The sequence below is a fragment of the Bos indicus genome, chromosome 4 (assembly GCF_029378745.1).
Source record: "Bos indicus isolate NIAB-ARS_2022 breed Sahiwal x Tharparkar chromosome 4, NIAB-ARS_B.indTharparkar_mat_pri_1.0, whole genome shotgun sequence".
NCBI lineage: Eukaryota > Metazoa > Chordata > Mammalia > Artiodactyla > Bovidae > Bos > Bos indicus.
This window is the reverse complement of record NC_091763.1, coordinates 41388174-41405031: the sequence shown is the minus strand read 5'-3', so window position 1 is coordinate 41405031 and position 16858 is coordinate 41388174. Positions and strand designations below refer to the sequence as shown.

Here is a 16858-nt window from a genome sequence, read left to right as displayed (position 1 = left end):
GCATCAGGGCTGTCTGAAGACATTTGGTCCAAATGACCTTACCCAACTCCTCCACATATTGTTCTAATAGAAGATGCTCCTAAGAATAATAAAAGAGAGTTTAAGTTTCATACCTTCTGTTTATTAAGGCAGAAAGTAAATAACATATTGTGAAGATTGATATCAATAATAAATTATGTTTTAAAATTCTATTTAAGATGGTTCTAATTTTCTCGGAAAATATGTTATATGATGATTTCATGTCTCCGAGAACACTTTAAAAATAATTTTAGATAAATGAAGCACTGTCTTTTTATTTATTTTTTTTGAGTAATGATAATTATTTTTCTAGTTTTTTTAAAAATTTATTTTGGCTACACTGGGTCTTAGTTGTAGCATGTGGGGTCTTTTTAGTTGCATGCCAAATCTTTAGTTGTGGCATGTGGGATCCAGTTCCCTGACCAAGGATTGAACCTGGGCCCCCTGCATTGGAAGTTTGGAGTCTTTAACTGGAGAACCCCCAGGAAAGCCCCTTCTATTTTTAAAAATAGAATACAAGTTCATGGATTTAAGAGGCTAAAAGCTGTGGCCTACATATGTTATTTTTGCCTCACTCTAGAAGATGCTATGAGCACGTAAGAAGACAAAGAGCCTGCATGGACAGGTATACTGAACCAGCCCTCTGGAGAAAGTGTGTGTTATCTCTTTTCTGATAACACATCAGAATTTACCCACCTAGGGCAGCCTCAGGGGTTTGCCCAGGGAAGGATGTGGAATGGAATGGTTCTCAGACCAGTTCAAGGAGGTCTTTATCCTTTGTGTTCCAACTTGTTAGATCTGCTCCAGGTGTCCAGAATCAGTAACAACATTGTCTCCAGAGAACTTCTAATACACTTCACATTAGAGAAGATAAATGGAGTAGGACTGTCTTGTTTTCCAAGAGCTTTGAGTCCACTCAACCCATATATATGTTCAGTGATTCAGTATTGTATGAATTACAAATTCCAGAGTTCTTAGGCCACTGACAGGTTCCTAGACAACAAAAGATTAAAACCTAATATAGAGAAAATTATAGACTTTTATGGTATTATATGGGAATAAATTATAATACCATATTTAGCATTGCTAGAAAAAGTCTTTTAAAATTTGAATCCGTTATGCTACTTACTCCATAAATAAAAACATAAGACTATTAGTTAAGAGCAGTACAGTTACATTTTTTCAATCATCTTATTTCAGGAAGGGTTTTGTGTCCTGTGTCCCACATTGGAATTTTATTGCAATCTCATTTGACTTAAATAGATAATAAGTGGTATCTAGGCGTTGTTAAGGGCTTTCCAGGTGGCTCAGTGGGTAAAGAATCCGCCTGCAATGCAGGAGACAAGAAGACACAGGAGACGTGGGTTCGATCCCTGAGTCGGGAAGATGCCCTGGAGGAGAGCATGGCATCCCACTCCAGTATTCTTGCCGGGAGAATCCCATGGACAGAGCAGCCTAGCGGGCTACAGGGTCGCAAAGAGTTGGAAACTACTGAAGTGTCTGAGCACAGGGAGGCCAAGAGACCAAGACATGCTGTGCATCAAAGCTGCATGGAGTAAAGAACTTGTAAAAATCTCCTGTGTGGTAGGATAAGCTTCAGCCTCCATCTAACCCAAAAAAGTCCTTTAAGAAAAAAAAAATAACCTAATGTGGTTTTTAATTGACTCTGTGTAATTTGGTTTCTATGTCTGTTCTATAGACATTATGTAAATGATGTAAGAGTGTGTGTATGTGTGTGTGTGTCGGGGGGGTGGTGTAAATTAAATATGTCTGGATGGAATCAGTAAGAAACAGAAGAAATGTATGCAGAAGCAGAGGCAGAGCACACACTGCCTCGGATCTCCAGAGCAGGGAGGCAGCAGCTGAGTCAGGGTTATAAGTGTGTTATTTCCTGTGACCTGCCAAACAACTTGTTGAGTAATTAAAACATATCATTTCTGTAACTGATGAGGAAGCTAAAAATCATTTATCCAGTGTCTTATAGCAAATTAGTCTTAAGACAGGATTGAAGCCTGTATGTTTCTTCACTCCTAGGCTCATATTACTGCACTGAACTTAACTGTTATGACACCAACAGAACAGGGGTGAGTATACCTTAGTGGCAAGAATCAAGAAGACACTGCTTTTCATGTTTTTTAATGCTTTTAATGAAATCACCAAGATTACCTCTTATTCATTTGTCTACTCGTTTATATATACTGGTTGAATTCCTAATCTGTGACCAGCACTACAGTAGGTGATAGGATGGCCCTTTGCCTATAAGTAAGAATAGTTTGACAAAGTGAATCTTAAAATTATGAAAGGAAAAGACTAAATAGTAATGGAAGACCATGCAGTTCACAATGTTCTCAATTTCTACCCCCCCCCCTTTTTTTTAAGTTCTCTTTGAAATTGCAGTGTCACACAAAGCCTGATTTGGTGTCAGCAGCAGAACTGGATAGTTAAAATTTCAAAACTAACCACATCAACCGTCACACACTGCTGGCAGGAATATAATGGTACAAGCCCTCTGGAAAACAGCTTGGCAGGTGCTCAACAAGTTAAACATAGAATTATCATATGAAGTGTTAGCTGCTCAGTCATATCTGACTCTTTGCAACCCCATGGACTGTAGCCCATCAGGCTCCTCTATCCATGGAATTCTCTAGGCAAGAATACTGGAGTGGGTAGCCATTCCCTTCTCCAGGGATCTTCCTGACCCAGGGATCAGACCCTGGTCTCCTGCATTGCAGACAGATTCTTTACTGTCTGAGCCACCAGGGAAGTCCAGAGTTATCATATGACCCAGCAATTCCACTCCTAGGTGAAGTGGAATGCTGAAGATAGATGAAAACATGTATTCAAACAAATACTTATGAACAAATATTCATAGCAACAATATTCACAATAACCCCAAAGTGGAAACAACCCAAATGTCTACCAACTGATGAATGGAAACATGATAAATGATGAAAACTGATGAATGGAAACATGACATACCCATACAATGGAATAATATTATCAACAAAAAAGGAAATGAAGATTAATACAGGCTATACCATGGGTGAAACTTAAAAACATTATACTAAATAAAAAAACCAGCCACAAAGGATCATATGTTTATGATTCCATTTTTATGAAATGTCTAAAATAGGCAAATACAGAGTCAGAAATTAGATTAGTAGTTGCCAAGAGCTGGGGTTTCCCTGGTGGCTCAGTGGTAAAGAATCCACTTTCCAATGGAGGAGACACAGGAGATAAGGGTTTGATCCCTGGCAACACCCTCCAGTATTCTTACCTGGAAAATCCCATGGACAGAGGAGCCTGGTGGACTAGAGTCCATGGAGTGGCAAAAGAGTCAGACACAACTTAACAACTAAATAACAACAACAAGGGCTGGGGTGGGTAGGGAATTGGGAATGACTACTAACGGGTGTGAGGACTCTTTTTTTTGGCATCATAAAAGTGTATTGAAATTAGTGGTAATGGGTGTACAATTTTATAAATTAAAAACTATTGAATGGTACACTTTAAAATGCTGATTTTTATATGTAGATTATATCCCAACCACATCACATTTCTAGTTGTGTGTAATAAATAATGTGATAATAAAATCACTCTCAAAATGAGCACTAACCGCTGCAGTCACTGCTTCCATTGCTACATTGTCCTTCTCAGTGTTTTCCTATGCTCTCCAAAATTTCCTGTCAGCTACTTTATGTTAAGTAAAAGGATTCTTAATAATCTGATGAACTTCTGAAAAAAAATTTTTTTAAGATTTATTATATTTTTTTACTTTTTTAAATTAATTTAATTAATTTATTTTACTTTACAATATTGTATTGGTTTTGCTATACATTGACTTGAATCCACCATGAGTGTACATGTGTTCCCCATCCTGAACCCCCCTTCCACTTCCCTCCCCATCCCATCCCTCTGGGTCATCCCAATGCACCAGCCCCGAGCACCCTGTCATGCATCAAACCTGGACTGGCGATTCATTTCACATGTGATATTATACATGTTTCAATGCCATTCTCACATATCATCGTGCCCTTGCCCTCTCCCACAGAGTCCAAAAGATGTTCAATACATCTGTGTCTCTTTTGCTGTCTCGCATACAGGGTTACCGTTACCTTCTTTCTAAATTCCATATATATGCGTTAGTATACTGTACTGGTGTTTTTCTTTCTGGCTTACTTCACTCTGTATAACAGGCTCCAGTTTCATCCACCTCATTAGAACTGATTCAAATGTATTCTTTTTAATGGCTGAGTAATACTCCATTGTGTATATGTACCACAGCTTTCTTATCCATTCATCTGCTGATGGACATCTAGGTTGCTTCCATGTCCTGGCTATTATAAACAGTGCTGCAATGAACATTGGGGTACATGTGTCTCTTTCAATTCTGGTTTCCTCAGTGTGTATGCCCAGCAGTGGGATTGCCGGGTCATATGGCAGTTCTATTTTCAGTTTTTTAAGGAATCTCCACACTGTTCTCCATAGTGGCTGTATTAGTTTGCATTCCCACCAACAGTGTAAGAGGGCTCCCTTTTCTCCACACCCTCTCCAGCATTTATTGCTTGTAGACTTTTGGATTGCAGCCATTCTGACTGGCGTGAGATGGTACCTCATTGTGGTTTTGATTTGCATTTCTCTGATAATGAGTGATGTTGAGCATCTTTTCATGTGTTTGTTAGCCATCTGTATGTCTTCTTTGGAGAATTGTCTATTTAGTTCTTTGGCCCATTTTTTGATTGGGTCTTTTATTTTTCTGGAATTGAGCTGCAGGAGTTGCTTGTATATTTTTGAGATTAATTCTTTGTCCATTGCTTCGTTTGCTATTATTTTCTCCCATTCTGAAGGCTGTCATTTCACCTTGCTTATAGTTTCCTCTGTTGTGCAGAAGCTTTTGGTTGTAGTGGTCTTTGTTGCTTCATGCAGGCTTTTTCTAGTTGCAGTGGGTGGGAGCTACTCTGTTGCTATGTGCAGGCTTCTCATTGTGGTGGCTTCTCTGGCTGCAGTTGCAGCTCATGGGCTCTAGAGCACAGGCTTCATAGTTGTGGTGCACGGACTTAGCTGCTCTGCAGCATGTGAGATCCTCCCAGACCAGGGATCCAAGCGGTGTCCCCTGCATTTATTGCAAGGCAGAATCTTAACCACTGGACCACCAGGAAAGCCCTGAAAAAGAAGTTTTGAATTTTACTTTCAAGGACTAAGAAATGCTTTGAAGGTGTCCCACCAACATAAACACTCTTCCTCAGCCAGGTGTCCAGAAGGAGCTGTTTAGGAAAAGAACACAAGCATTTTGTGAATCAAAGCGCCACTCTGCAAGCAGCTGTGTAGCCCTGGGTGACCCAAGGAGAGCTTTGGTTAAAGGATGAGGGTGAACTTGTGGTGGAAGCCTGAGAACTAAGCAGCACTTCTCCGTCAACAGATATTAAATATTTGCGGGCCAACACACTTAGCTTGCTTGGGCAAAACGGTGTACCCCAGGCAGACCTTGAGCCCACGTACCCACCCAGAGTGCATCAAAGGACAGAGAAAAGCTTTGCTGAGGCCAGGACTGCATCTGCCCACCCCACGAGGATTAGAAACAGGTCATGCAAGGGGAGCATGAGTCCCTAGGAGGAAACCAGTGTACCAGCCCTCATGCTGTGTTCCTGAGTGATTGAATTTTTCTTCCTAGATGTTAGGGTTATAGCAACAGTGAGCTGGGAATAAAGGGGGTAAGGATAGGCCAGGCGCAGGAAACAGTGACCAGAGATTTTCTGCCAATACATATATTTTATACCAGTCACTATTCAGACAGGAGACAAAGTCTGATCTTTAGCACTAACTAATTGACTCTGTTTTACTGTGGTTGTATGTATGGAAAACCTTGAAAATTTCATGCCTTAAAGTTCTTCATACATGTTTTTTTTCCCGCCCCCTCCCCCATTCAGTGACCCTGAACTCTTACAAAGAACTCATTTCTTAATATGTTAATATAAATCATATTTTGTCCTTTTTAGCCCCTAATCCATATATAGCCTAATAACATGTTGGTATATTCAACAAATGTTTGCTAACCTCTTTATTACCATGATTTGAAATAATATTGCTGTTACCAGTAATTGGGACAGAAAAGCACTCAGTGCTTCCCTGAATCCCCTTGGCCTGGCTCCTAATTCCAGTCCTGATCAACCCTTCTGTTGCAGTTCCTGCTGAGCTGAATAAGACACACACATGCGGGTTTCACAGTTTAAAGAGAGAGCTACCGGGAAGAAAAACAGCTGAGCAAGCAGGAAGCAAATGCTGCAGGGGAGGTATCAATACAACTGTTTTTTTAATGTAATGTAGTAAATAAACACGTAGACTTTAATAAAGCCAGGTGGCTTTCTTTAAGAAGAAGCTCGCTTATGCTTCAAGCTTGGCCCAAGGTTTGCTCGATCCTTTTTTAGAATAGCATGTTGAAATTTTGGTCAGGTCACACAAATAAATGTGAGGGGAAAAAACAAAAAAAGACATGACCTCATTCTTAGGCTTATTCTCACGAACAGAAGCATGCAATTTAAGAAGCAGAAGACAAGGCAAATAGGAAGCACAAAAACCAAATCATTTAGCATTGTCCACCAAAATACAAATAGACACTATATCATGAATTTTACTATTCTGTAATTTCTTCTCTCTAGATCTTACTCAAACCCTCATCTTGGCCCTCAGCATCCTCAATTGTTCTCTCCACCTAATCTTTTGTTTCATATAAGAGTGAAATACTTAAACTCTTGGGTCTGACAAAGCAGAAAGAAAAAGTACAATAATTAGGAGCATATGATGTGCCAGGAACTGTGTTATCCTTGATGTTATTTAATCATCAAGACACATCTGCTGATATATCCAGTTTAGCAGAGGCTCACAAATTCCAATTTAGAATAAAGTTAGAGTAAATTCTGACCACCTAAGCATGGTCTGCCCCACTCTGCAGGATCTGACCCCATCTCCCTCTCAGCCCCCATCTCTCTCACCCCCGCCCCCCGCCTTCACTCTTATGGTTCAGTCAAACCAGTCTTTGGGTTCCTTGATTAGGCCAACCTCAGTTCTATCCTGGGGACTTAGTACTGGCACTTTACAATGAGACTGGAATCCTCTTCCCCCAAATCGGGTTCCCTCTTCGCCTCCAGTTCTCTGTTCAAAAGGGTCACCTCCTCAGATTGATATCCCTGAACCCTCAGTTGAAAGTAATTCCCCCTGAACCCTTGGTTGGAGGAACAATTACTTTCTGGTTGCTAGTTACAATAGTCAGAGTAACTCCCTATTATGGCCGTGAGAGCATTACACTCGGATCCCACTTTAGGGGAGTGTAGTTGGCTGGCCACCTCCAACTGCCCCATCTTTAGGTCCACTGCAGTATTCCCATCTGAGGCTGCCCAAAGTCCATGACAGAGCAAGGTGGGGGTCCTAGACCTGGCTGTTTCTGCCCAAGGCAGGATTTGTCTAATGAGCAGTATTTACTGGGGAGTAGGGAAAGGGAGCCCCGTAGGCCTGGTTAAGACTTTCTCAGAGTCACACCATAGTCTGAGACTCTTCCTACACAATTCTCTCTCCTTCCCCAGGTGTCAGAGTTGCATCCCCTTTGAAAGTTCACCCCATCTCTTCCTGTTCCCATCTCACCTTTATCCTTCACAGGCATTTCCCCCAATAAATCTCTTGTGCCTAACCCTGTTTTGGAGTTTGCTTCTCAGAAGACCTGAACTGGTGTATTCTCTTGTAAAACACTTTGTTTCTTTATCTTCAGAGCACTTACAACTATTTTTAATTGTATCATGTTTAATTGCTCCGCTTACCTACTTATTTAACATCTCTCTTCTACCACTGCCCCTAACCCAACATAGTAAATCTTGTTTACCACTTCACTCCCAGTGCTAAGAGCATTATCTGGTTCATGACAGGTCTTTAATAGTTGAGTGAAAGAATCAGTGGTTCAGAAGGTTAGATTTATACTCTAAATCCAGCTCTTCCTCTTTATTTGTTTACTATGGGCATTTATGTGCTAGTGATTGGAGATAAAACAGTAAACTAAAGAGATAAATTCTCTGCTCTTTTGAATTTATGTGCTAGTGAGAGAAGGCAGGGAGTAAACAAGTCACAAAAATATGCGTGTGATGTGATAAGTTATAAAGAAATGGCAGTGCATAGTCAAGGAATGAAGAGTGACAGGTGGGTGGGTAAGCAATATATCTCCCTTTTAAGATGCCACTTAACTGAGACTGGACTGATGTATGAGCCAAGCAGATATCTAGAGGAAGAGTGTTCCAGGCAGGGTGAACAGAAGTACAAAAGTCCCATGACAAGTGTGTTTGGCAAGTTCAAAGAGTAGCCTGCATGTTAGTGAGGCTGAATCACTGAAGGCAAGGAGAATGGTAGGAAGTAATATTGAGTGTAAAAAAGTGAGCCTGATAAACCAGCAAATCTTTGTCGTCATAAGAACTTGAGGTGGGAGTTTTCTCTAAGTAAGGTGGAAAGTGAATGGATGGCTAGTTCCATGTAAAGAATGATCATTCTGAAAGGATGACTGTTTGCTGGGTAGAAAATAGGCGGGGATAAGGGGCAGAGACAGAGGGACAAGAAAGCAGGCTATTGTGAAATTGTATCGATCTCTCAAACTGGGATATATCAGTGGATGGTGATATTTGGCCAAAAGTGTATGAAGGCAGAGTATACAGGATTTCCTCAGGGGGCTGAGAGGAAGGGAGGAATCAAAGATGGTGCCAGCTTTGTGGCCTGAGTAAATGGAAAGGCAGAATTGCTGATCACTCTGTTTTCCTCCAGTCAAGCTGCTGTGCAGGTACAGACACAGATAAGCTAGGAGTTGATTTAACGAAATTTGAGGTTTTTCTGTTGAATTCAATGGTGTGGTTTTCTGGGAGGTATCTGCAAAGCAATGATTATCCTGGTACAAGTTGCATAAGTTGCTTAAGGAGAGAAATGATCACACGACAAGACATAAGGGACAGGGATAAAGCATATGGGCAATGGATGGAAGGTGGGTGGATTGAAGAATTGATGGTGATGACATTTCAGAGAGCATAAGATGGAAAAATCAGAGGTAGAGATCAGAAAGTGGGACAGCCACGTTCCTTCCTTGCGGTGGTAACAATTTCCTTTTCTATCCCTGCCTAATATTTGGGAAGAAGAGTCATGGCTTAAAGGAAACAATAGCATATCCCAAACCTACCTCTCCGTCTACTATCCCATGTGTCTACCATTCTTCGTGGTTAAACATTCTGGAAAATGTCCTCATTAATCTCTGCATTCTCAGTATTTTCCTCCTTCTTGATTTTACATGGTATGGCTTACTCACTGCAGTACATCAAAGTGCTTTAGTTCATTTGCCAACCATCTCCTGTTGGAATGACAGGCTCATAGGAACCCAGGATTATTGGGATCTTGCTGATGATCAGATTCAACATACTCACTTTTATAGGTAGGGATATTTTAAAGCATATTAGTTAAGGGACTTTCAAAGACAGATACCTAGTTGATAATAGAGCTTTGAATTGCTCCAAGGTTATTTGATTACCTGCTTAGAGTGTCTTCTACCATAATACTATTTCCAATTCTCTTTTCTTTATTCTTGTCCCTGGGAGTATTTTCGATGCATTTGAAATACTCTATTACCTCTCTCTTTTTTTTTCTTAAACATCTTCCACCTTTACTTATGCACTGTTATATTCCTCAATGCCCTTGGCCTCATGGACAATGACTCAAGATGTACCCTCTTCAGTAAGAAATTAAGTGTCCTAATTGGCATCATGTTCACATGTGCTCACAAATGAGTCTGTTGGTTGAAGTCACTGCCTCTTTTCTCGCATGTTTTCCCTCTTCTTTTCCCGTTCCTTTCTGTCATGGCCACTGTCTGTGAAGCTAAGCGGGGGAGCCTGAGTGTTGCCAGTAGCGCAGTGCCCGTTGGCAGCATGTGAACATCCATACCCAAGTGCTGTCTCTGTAAGCTTTCAGTTCATCAGCGCGCTGGTGCCTGAGCAGCAGTATGTTCTACGCAGAGACGATGGCCTTACGTTATCATTTTCTCTGCCCCACGGTGCTGTAAGTTGCAAACCAAAGGGTGCTGCTTGTCTTTTAGAGTCTTTCAGTAATTATTCCATGAGCTCTCATATTTCAATATTTGCCCAGATTCTCACATCTCTAATAAAAATGGTTTTGTTTTGGGGTTTTTCTATCTCTAACTATAGACAGGTATGGATGCCATGCTAACCCCTCTATTCTGTGTGTATAACCTGTCCCCAAACCAGACTCTTCTTAGCAGAACTCTCAATGTAAACAATGGAAATGTGTCCACATGTCACATCTGCTTCCAACTTAGTTAGACAAAGATACACACTGCCTTTTCTATTGTCTCTTTTTGTCTCCTCTTACCCTGGTGCCGTGTGTGTGAGTGTGTGTGTGTGTGTATACACATCAGATTGTCCTGACTCTCTCCTTCTTTGGTTCCTCCATATCCTCACACTAATCCATCCACACACTAAGCCAACATGTCTCACACAAACTCTCCTTTCCCACTTTTGCTTGTGTATTGATGGCAGGATGAGTAAGAAAGGAAGTTGGAGGCCAGAAGGAGTTTCTGAATTTTAATATCAGTTCTCACACTAATTCAACTTCTGAATGATATGGAATCACAAGGCTGTAAGGGATTTCAAAGGCATCACTCTCTAGATCTTCTAGATCACCCAGTCTAGATTTTTACATTTTGCTGCTGCTGCTGCTAAGTCGCTTCAGTCGTGTCTGACTCTGTGCGACCCCATAGACGGCAGCCCACCTGGCTCCCCCGTCCCTGGGATTCTCCAGGCAAGAACACTGGAGTGGGTTGCCATTTCCTTCTCCAATGCAGGAAAGTGAAAAGTGAAAGTGAAGTCGCTTTTACATCTTAGTTGAATATAAATGAATTTCTGAGGTTCCTTATTTCCTTTGGGGGAAATTATCCACTTTTTTTTTTTTTTTTCCACTTCAAGGTACAATTTATTGGCTTTCTTCCAATAGTTCTTAAATCTACCACCTTGAATCCAGACAGAAAATGTCTGTTGCCTCTGGTTTATGACATTTCTTCAGTCATTCATAAAGAACTATCATGCCATTTTGTATCTTCTCATTGCTGCATTAAATATCCCCAGTTTCTTTGATTATTCCTTATGACACAGTTTGGAGTTACTTTAAGACCTAGATGCTCTCAGCTGAATGTATCCCATTTCGTCTTTTAACATTGTCTCTAATTCTCTTAACATGTGATCATAAGTTGTTATTCAGCAGTAAAAAAAAAGTATGAAGTATGAAACATGCTACAACATGGATGATCCTTGAAAATTTTATACTAAGTGAAAGAAGGCAGTGACAAAAGACCATGTATATGATTCCTTTTATATAAAATGTCCTGAATGGGTAATCTATAGGGACAGAAAGTAGATTATTGGTTGCCTAGGACTGGGGGTAGGAGGGACAGTGGAAAGATTGGGGGAATAATGGCTTTAGGGCATGGGGTTTCTTTTGGGGGTTATGAAAATGTTCTATTAGAATTGATTGTTGTGATGGCCACACAACTCTGCAAGAATACTAGAGCCATTGAATTATATACTTTTAGCAGATAAAATAAATGCAGTGTGAATCATATCTTAGTATAGTTGTTTAAAACATGATGGCCAGAAGGTAAAACAGTACTCTGAAGTAGATTGCTTTAACCTCTGTATTTCAGTTTCACTCTCTATAAAGTAAATGAGTTGATACTATCTGTCCCACCTGCTTGATGAGGTTGTTGAATCATGTTTTTCAATGTCATAATTATGTAAATTATTAATTTGAATGATTTTTATCACCTTATATCTGGACTACTAACAAAATCCTCTTGCTGGTAACACGGTTTGTTAGGTGAAATGAAGTGAAGTAGCTCAGTCGTGTCCAACTCTTTGCCACCCCATGGACTGTAGCCCACCAAGCTCCTCTGTCCATAGAATTCTCCAGGCAAGAGTACTGGAGTGGGCTGCCATTTCTTCCTCCAGGGGATATTCCCACCCCAGGGATTGAACCCGGGTCTCCCGCATTGCAGTCAGACACTTTACCCTCTGAGCTACCAGGGAAGCCCATTTGTTTTGTTAAGTAAAATCCTTTATTTCCATCATATACTTTGCACTTGACTCTTTTAACTGGTTATTCCTCTTAAACAAAACATACTCTGTTATGAAGTGAAAGTTTGTGTCCCTGCCCCTGCCACTCACATGTTGAAGCCCTCACTCCAGTATGACAGAATTTGGAGGCGGGGCCTTTGGCAGGTTATGGGTGAGGGGGTCCCATGATGGGATTAATGTCCTTATAAGAAGAGTTAGAGAGATTAGAGTCTCTTTCTCTCTACAGGTGAGAGCACAGAAGAAGGTAGCCATCTGAAATCTAGAAGCAGAGTCCTCAACAGGAAACTAAATTGGCTGGTACTTTGATCCTGGACTTCCCAGCCTCCAGAGCTGTGAGAAATAAATTCCTATTGTTAGCACACACTGATGTGTGCTAAGATGCTTCAATCGAAAGACTCACAGATAATACAAAATGGAAATATGCAAACACTATGTTGAAAACTCACTTTGTCAACTTTAATTCCAGAGTTTCTGATGAACATCAACATTTAGACTGCCAAGAAATACAAAGAGGGTAAAGATGATTCATTATAATTCAAAGCTTGCTCCTTTTTGCTGGTATCTTACAAAAGACCATAGGAAAAGTTGAGGCAGTTCTTGAAATGGCAGTTCTTGAGCCTGGCATGTTTGACTACTGCAGAACAGGAAAGGGCATGTCCAATTAGGAGGAAACTGGCAATCTCTCCCAGGCCCCAGGCCCCAGGCCTTCCTTAGGAGACCCACTCTAAGGCTATCCTTCCTGTAGCATCAGCTCAGCCTTACCTTCTTGGAAAATTCAAGCCCAGTTTTTTTAACAAACTTTTTATTTTTAGAAAACAAGACTTATAGATGGTTGCTCTTTGGTTTCTGTTAGAGCAATTTCCTAATATAACACATCAAAGAAGACGTTTTTCTTTGCTACCAACCCAATCTTATAATCAACCAACATTTCCTGTGATATCTGTAAGGAAAAGTGTAGTAGTGCAAGTGACAGAGACCAGATCTTAAACCTATGCTCATTGATGACATGGAATTCATCAATGGTGAGATGCCTCCAATGCCCACAGATTCCCCCAGACCAGGTAAAGCTGGAAGGATGGAGGATAGTGTGGATCAATTCCATCTCATTTTATGGGTGAGGAAGCCAAAGCCTGCAATAAGGAATGACATGCCCACTGGCTTCTTATTTACTAACATGGTCATGAATATTGGTGCAGAACTTGGCTTGGAAGCTTCTATGTAGTCCCAGAGGAGGTCAGTTACGGTGAGGAGCAGGTTTGTGTGGGTGTGTTGGTTCTTATTTTAAAAATATACTCTTTGATTCTTTGTCTCACATTTTCTCAGGTTTGAGGAAATCCTTCAAAATGTTTTCTGCTTGTGGAAAGGAACGTGAAAATGGATGGTAGGAGGGAGGAGAGAAGGAAAAAAAAAAAGGAAGAAAGTTGACCTCTTGTCCTCCCCGGACTTTTCTGTTCCGCAGTTGACCTGTTCTGCTTTCTCCATGGCTCCATTCCCGAACCAGCTCGCTCTATCTCCCACCGCCATGAAGGCCAGCTGACACGGGTTTGCATTTTGAAAACCCTCGCGCGCCCGCCCGAGCTGGGCATGCTCAAACGCCCAGGACTGGTTTTTTTTCGGTTTCCAACTTTGGCAGCTCTCCCACCCGCACCCCAAGGGGCAGGTCCGCACACATCCCTGGGTGTGAGTAAACGGGAAGAAATTATCACACTCTCGAGTAGGAAGCCAGGTAGGGGAATTCCCCGAGAGGTTTGGGGCTCCGGGGGCGCTTCCCAGGGGCGCGCGCGCGGGTGGCCGGCCCTCGCGGGCTGTGCGGCGCCGGGGTCCGCGGCAGCGCGGGCGCGCGCGCTCATCCGAGGGGGCGAGGTCCGAGGGCTCGTGCGCGGGCGCGCGCTCTGGGAGTGGTCGCGGGGCGGCGGGCGGGGCGGGCGGGGCGGGCAGGGGCGGGGACGCGGCGGCGCGCGGACGCCTCGCCGAGCTGGGCTTCTTAGAGGCTGCAGCGCGGCCACCAGTAGGAGGCCGCTGGTAGCTGTTCCCAGAGCCTAGGAACCTGGTCTTAGGGGGCGCCTAGGGAGGCGAGGAGTAGAGCCTGACTGTAGAAAAGAGCTGCGCGCTGCTGCTCGCCCTTCGGCAGAGAGCGCTGCCCTCGCTCAGTTTCGGAAGGAGGTAGGGGTGGCGTGGCCGGCGTCAGGAGGAATTCGAACGCCTGCATCCAGAAAGAAAGAATTCACCTGTGTTTCGAGGCAGCGCGCCGGACTTCGAGGGAGCGGCAGCCAGCTTTCGCTCCTGGCACAATGGGCTGTACGCTGAGCGCCGAGGACAAGGCGGCGGTGGAGCGGAGTAAGATGATCGACCGGAACCTCCGCGAGGATGGCGAGAAGGCGGCGCGCGAGGTCAAGCTGCTGCTGCTCGGTAAGAGCGGCCGGGCCCGGTTGGGAGCCTGGTGGGCCTGGAACCCGGGGGTCGGGCGGCAGAGCCGTGCGCGGCTGTGCTGGGCTCTTTGGGGTTGGGAAACCCGGAGGGGAAGTGCCAAAGCGGCGGAGGGCGCATCGTGTAGGGTCCGAGGATGGTTTCGGAGCGCGAGCTTGTGCGGCGCAGAGCTGAGGCGGGGGCCCCTCTCCTCCCTTTCTCTTTGCTCCCTTGGCCGCGGAGAACTCGCCGGTGGCGCGGCAAGACTTCACTCGCGTGCCTGGTGTGAAATTTCACCAGGAGCCCAGGAGCGGTTCGCAGGGAAGCCCCCTTCTTTTAAGTTAGCTCAGCTTTATGAAAATGAAAGGGCATTCACGAAAAATAAAGAAAAGCACCCCCCCCCCCCCCCCGCGCTAAAACCCTGCGTACAAGGCATCGTATCGCGGTTGTGGTTTCCTCGAGGATGTCAAGAGTGCCACGTTTTGTGAAATCAGTGCACCTTTTGTGGGGCCTCCTTAGGGTTGAATTATGTCTTTTTGGTGAACTTCTTATGGCGACTCAGTAAGGGTTAAAGAAGCACTGATTACAGGGGAAGTAGGCTATGCTGGATGCTGGATTTTTTTAATACTGTGGGGACATGGGAACCACCAAAGTTGGGTAACATTGGCTTCAGTAAAACCGATGTGAAAGGTGTGAATGGGTCACACGGGACAACAGGATTCTCCTCTGCTGCCAAGGCTTCTGATGAATGAGATTTGCCAGGTCGACGCAAGGCTTTTATTTGTTCTTAGTATTGTTCTGGTGGTGAAACGCTCTGCGGAGGTCTTTTCCAGTTGTTTGAAGGAAGGGAACGTGAAAACAGTAATCCAGGATTTTGATTGAGGGATACATTTGGAAAATATTCACAGTTTAAGATTTTTGATGTGTGAGTTAGGATTTTCTTTTGTTTGCCCCGCCCCGCAAACACACCACACCACCCTACCTATAGGTAGCGAAGTAGGTGAAAGATTTCTTAGAATCTTTATTTGCACTGCAGCGACTGCTTTTATTTTTGTAACAGTTATAATAAAATAAATACTATTGCACAAGCCTATTTTCAGTAAGCTTCTGTTTCATTGGTTTAATGACTGCAGGAAAAATGGTGGGGTTTTTTCTCCATTACTAGTAGGCTTAGAAGCTGCAAACTTGGCATGACTAAAAGTAATAATGATCCGAGTCATTCTACAAGTAAACTGTGAAATAACTTTGCATTTTAGAGACCTGGTGGTTTTTCCACACCTCCCCCTACCCAAAGTAAATCTTTCTCAGTTCATACTGTTTACCTAAGTTTTTACATTAAAAAGAAATAGTCTTTTTAGGAAGGCAATATATTTTTAGTATCTTGAACACAGAAGGAACATACCTTGGTATGGAAACATATAGGTGCTCCTCTTTCAAATGGAATGTGCTTGAGACAAAAATGGAAAAAGGATTGAAAAGTTCTCTTCCAGCAGTTTGTGCACTCCTGCTCTGGTGTATTATTTCAGTGTATTGTGTGACGCTCAGTTTGAGTCAGCCATCCACCATGTTTGTTTAAAGGCTTGAAAAATGAGTCCTCTGGTATGGTAATATGCTTTAAATAGATGTCTGTTAGAAATGGACAAGGATAAGGGCCCAAGGAGTTGGTGTTTGCTTATATTCAGAAGAGATCAGTATTTCTCAAACTTAGCACTATTGGCATTTTGGATGGAGTATCTCTTTGTTGTGCAAGCTGTGTTGTGCCTTACAGGAAGCTTAGCAGAATCTTTGGCCTCCAACTAATGTCTCAGGTATCTCCCAAACATGCCCTAGGGGCAAGTTTAATCTCAGCTGAGAGTGGCTCTTCTAGACTGAAAAATATATACTGAATTTGTAGGGTAGAACCTGAATTTGGATCTCTACCATGAACTGTAGTGAGAGCTCTGAGGGAGGTGTAGCAGAGTTATGATTTTCAGAAGAAATTAAGGAGTTTTGTTTCTCCATACCAATAACATTAGAAAGCTTTCAAAATGACTTAAAATCTTTAGGTAGCTAAATTTTTTCAGCTCTCTTTTCTAGCTTTAGTCTTGTGCTGTTCCCACACCCTTTCTCTGTAGAAATCCCATCACAGCATCATATTATTGGCCCAACATTCCTCCTTGTCTGTCTTACTCCCATCCTACCCTCTACCCTTTTGCCCAGAATTCCAACATTCTAGTTCCTTTAAACAGAATGTTGGCTTATTCTTGGAATGTTTGAAAAAATATTTCTTTTTCCTAGTT

The 16858-nt window shown here is 42.7% G+C and overlaps 1 protein-coding gene across 2 annotated transcripts in view; it reads left to right on the top strand.

Annotated features, from left to right (window-relative positions):
- The first annotated feature begins 13743 nt into the window (after positions 1–13743).
- Positions 13744–16858, top strand: part of GNAI1 (G protein subunit alpha i1) — a 105706-nt gene continuing 102591 nt past the window's right edge. Inside the window, exons 1-2 of one of the 2 annotated variants that reach the window (XM_070787700.1) lie at positions 13744–13899; positions 14414–14582. In XM_070787700.1, coding sequence (XP_070643801.1) covers positions 14465–14582 — 118 coding nt within the window. In that variant the 5' untranslated portion in view covers positions 13744–13899; positions 14414–14464. Of the gene's footprint in view, positions 13900–14135; positions 14583–16858 lie in introns of those variants that run through there. The other variant, XM_019958602.2, reaches the window with a different exon arrangement.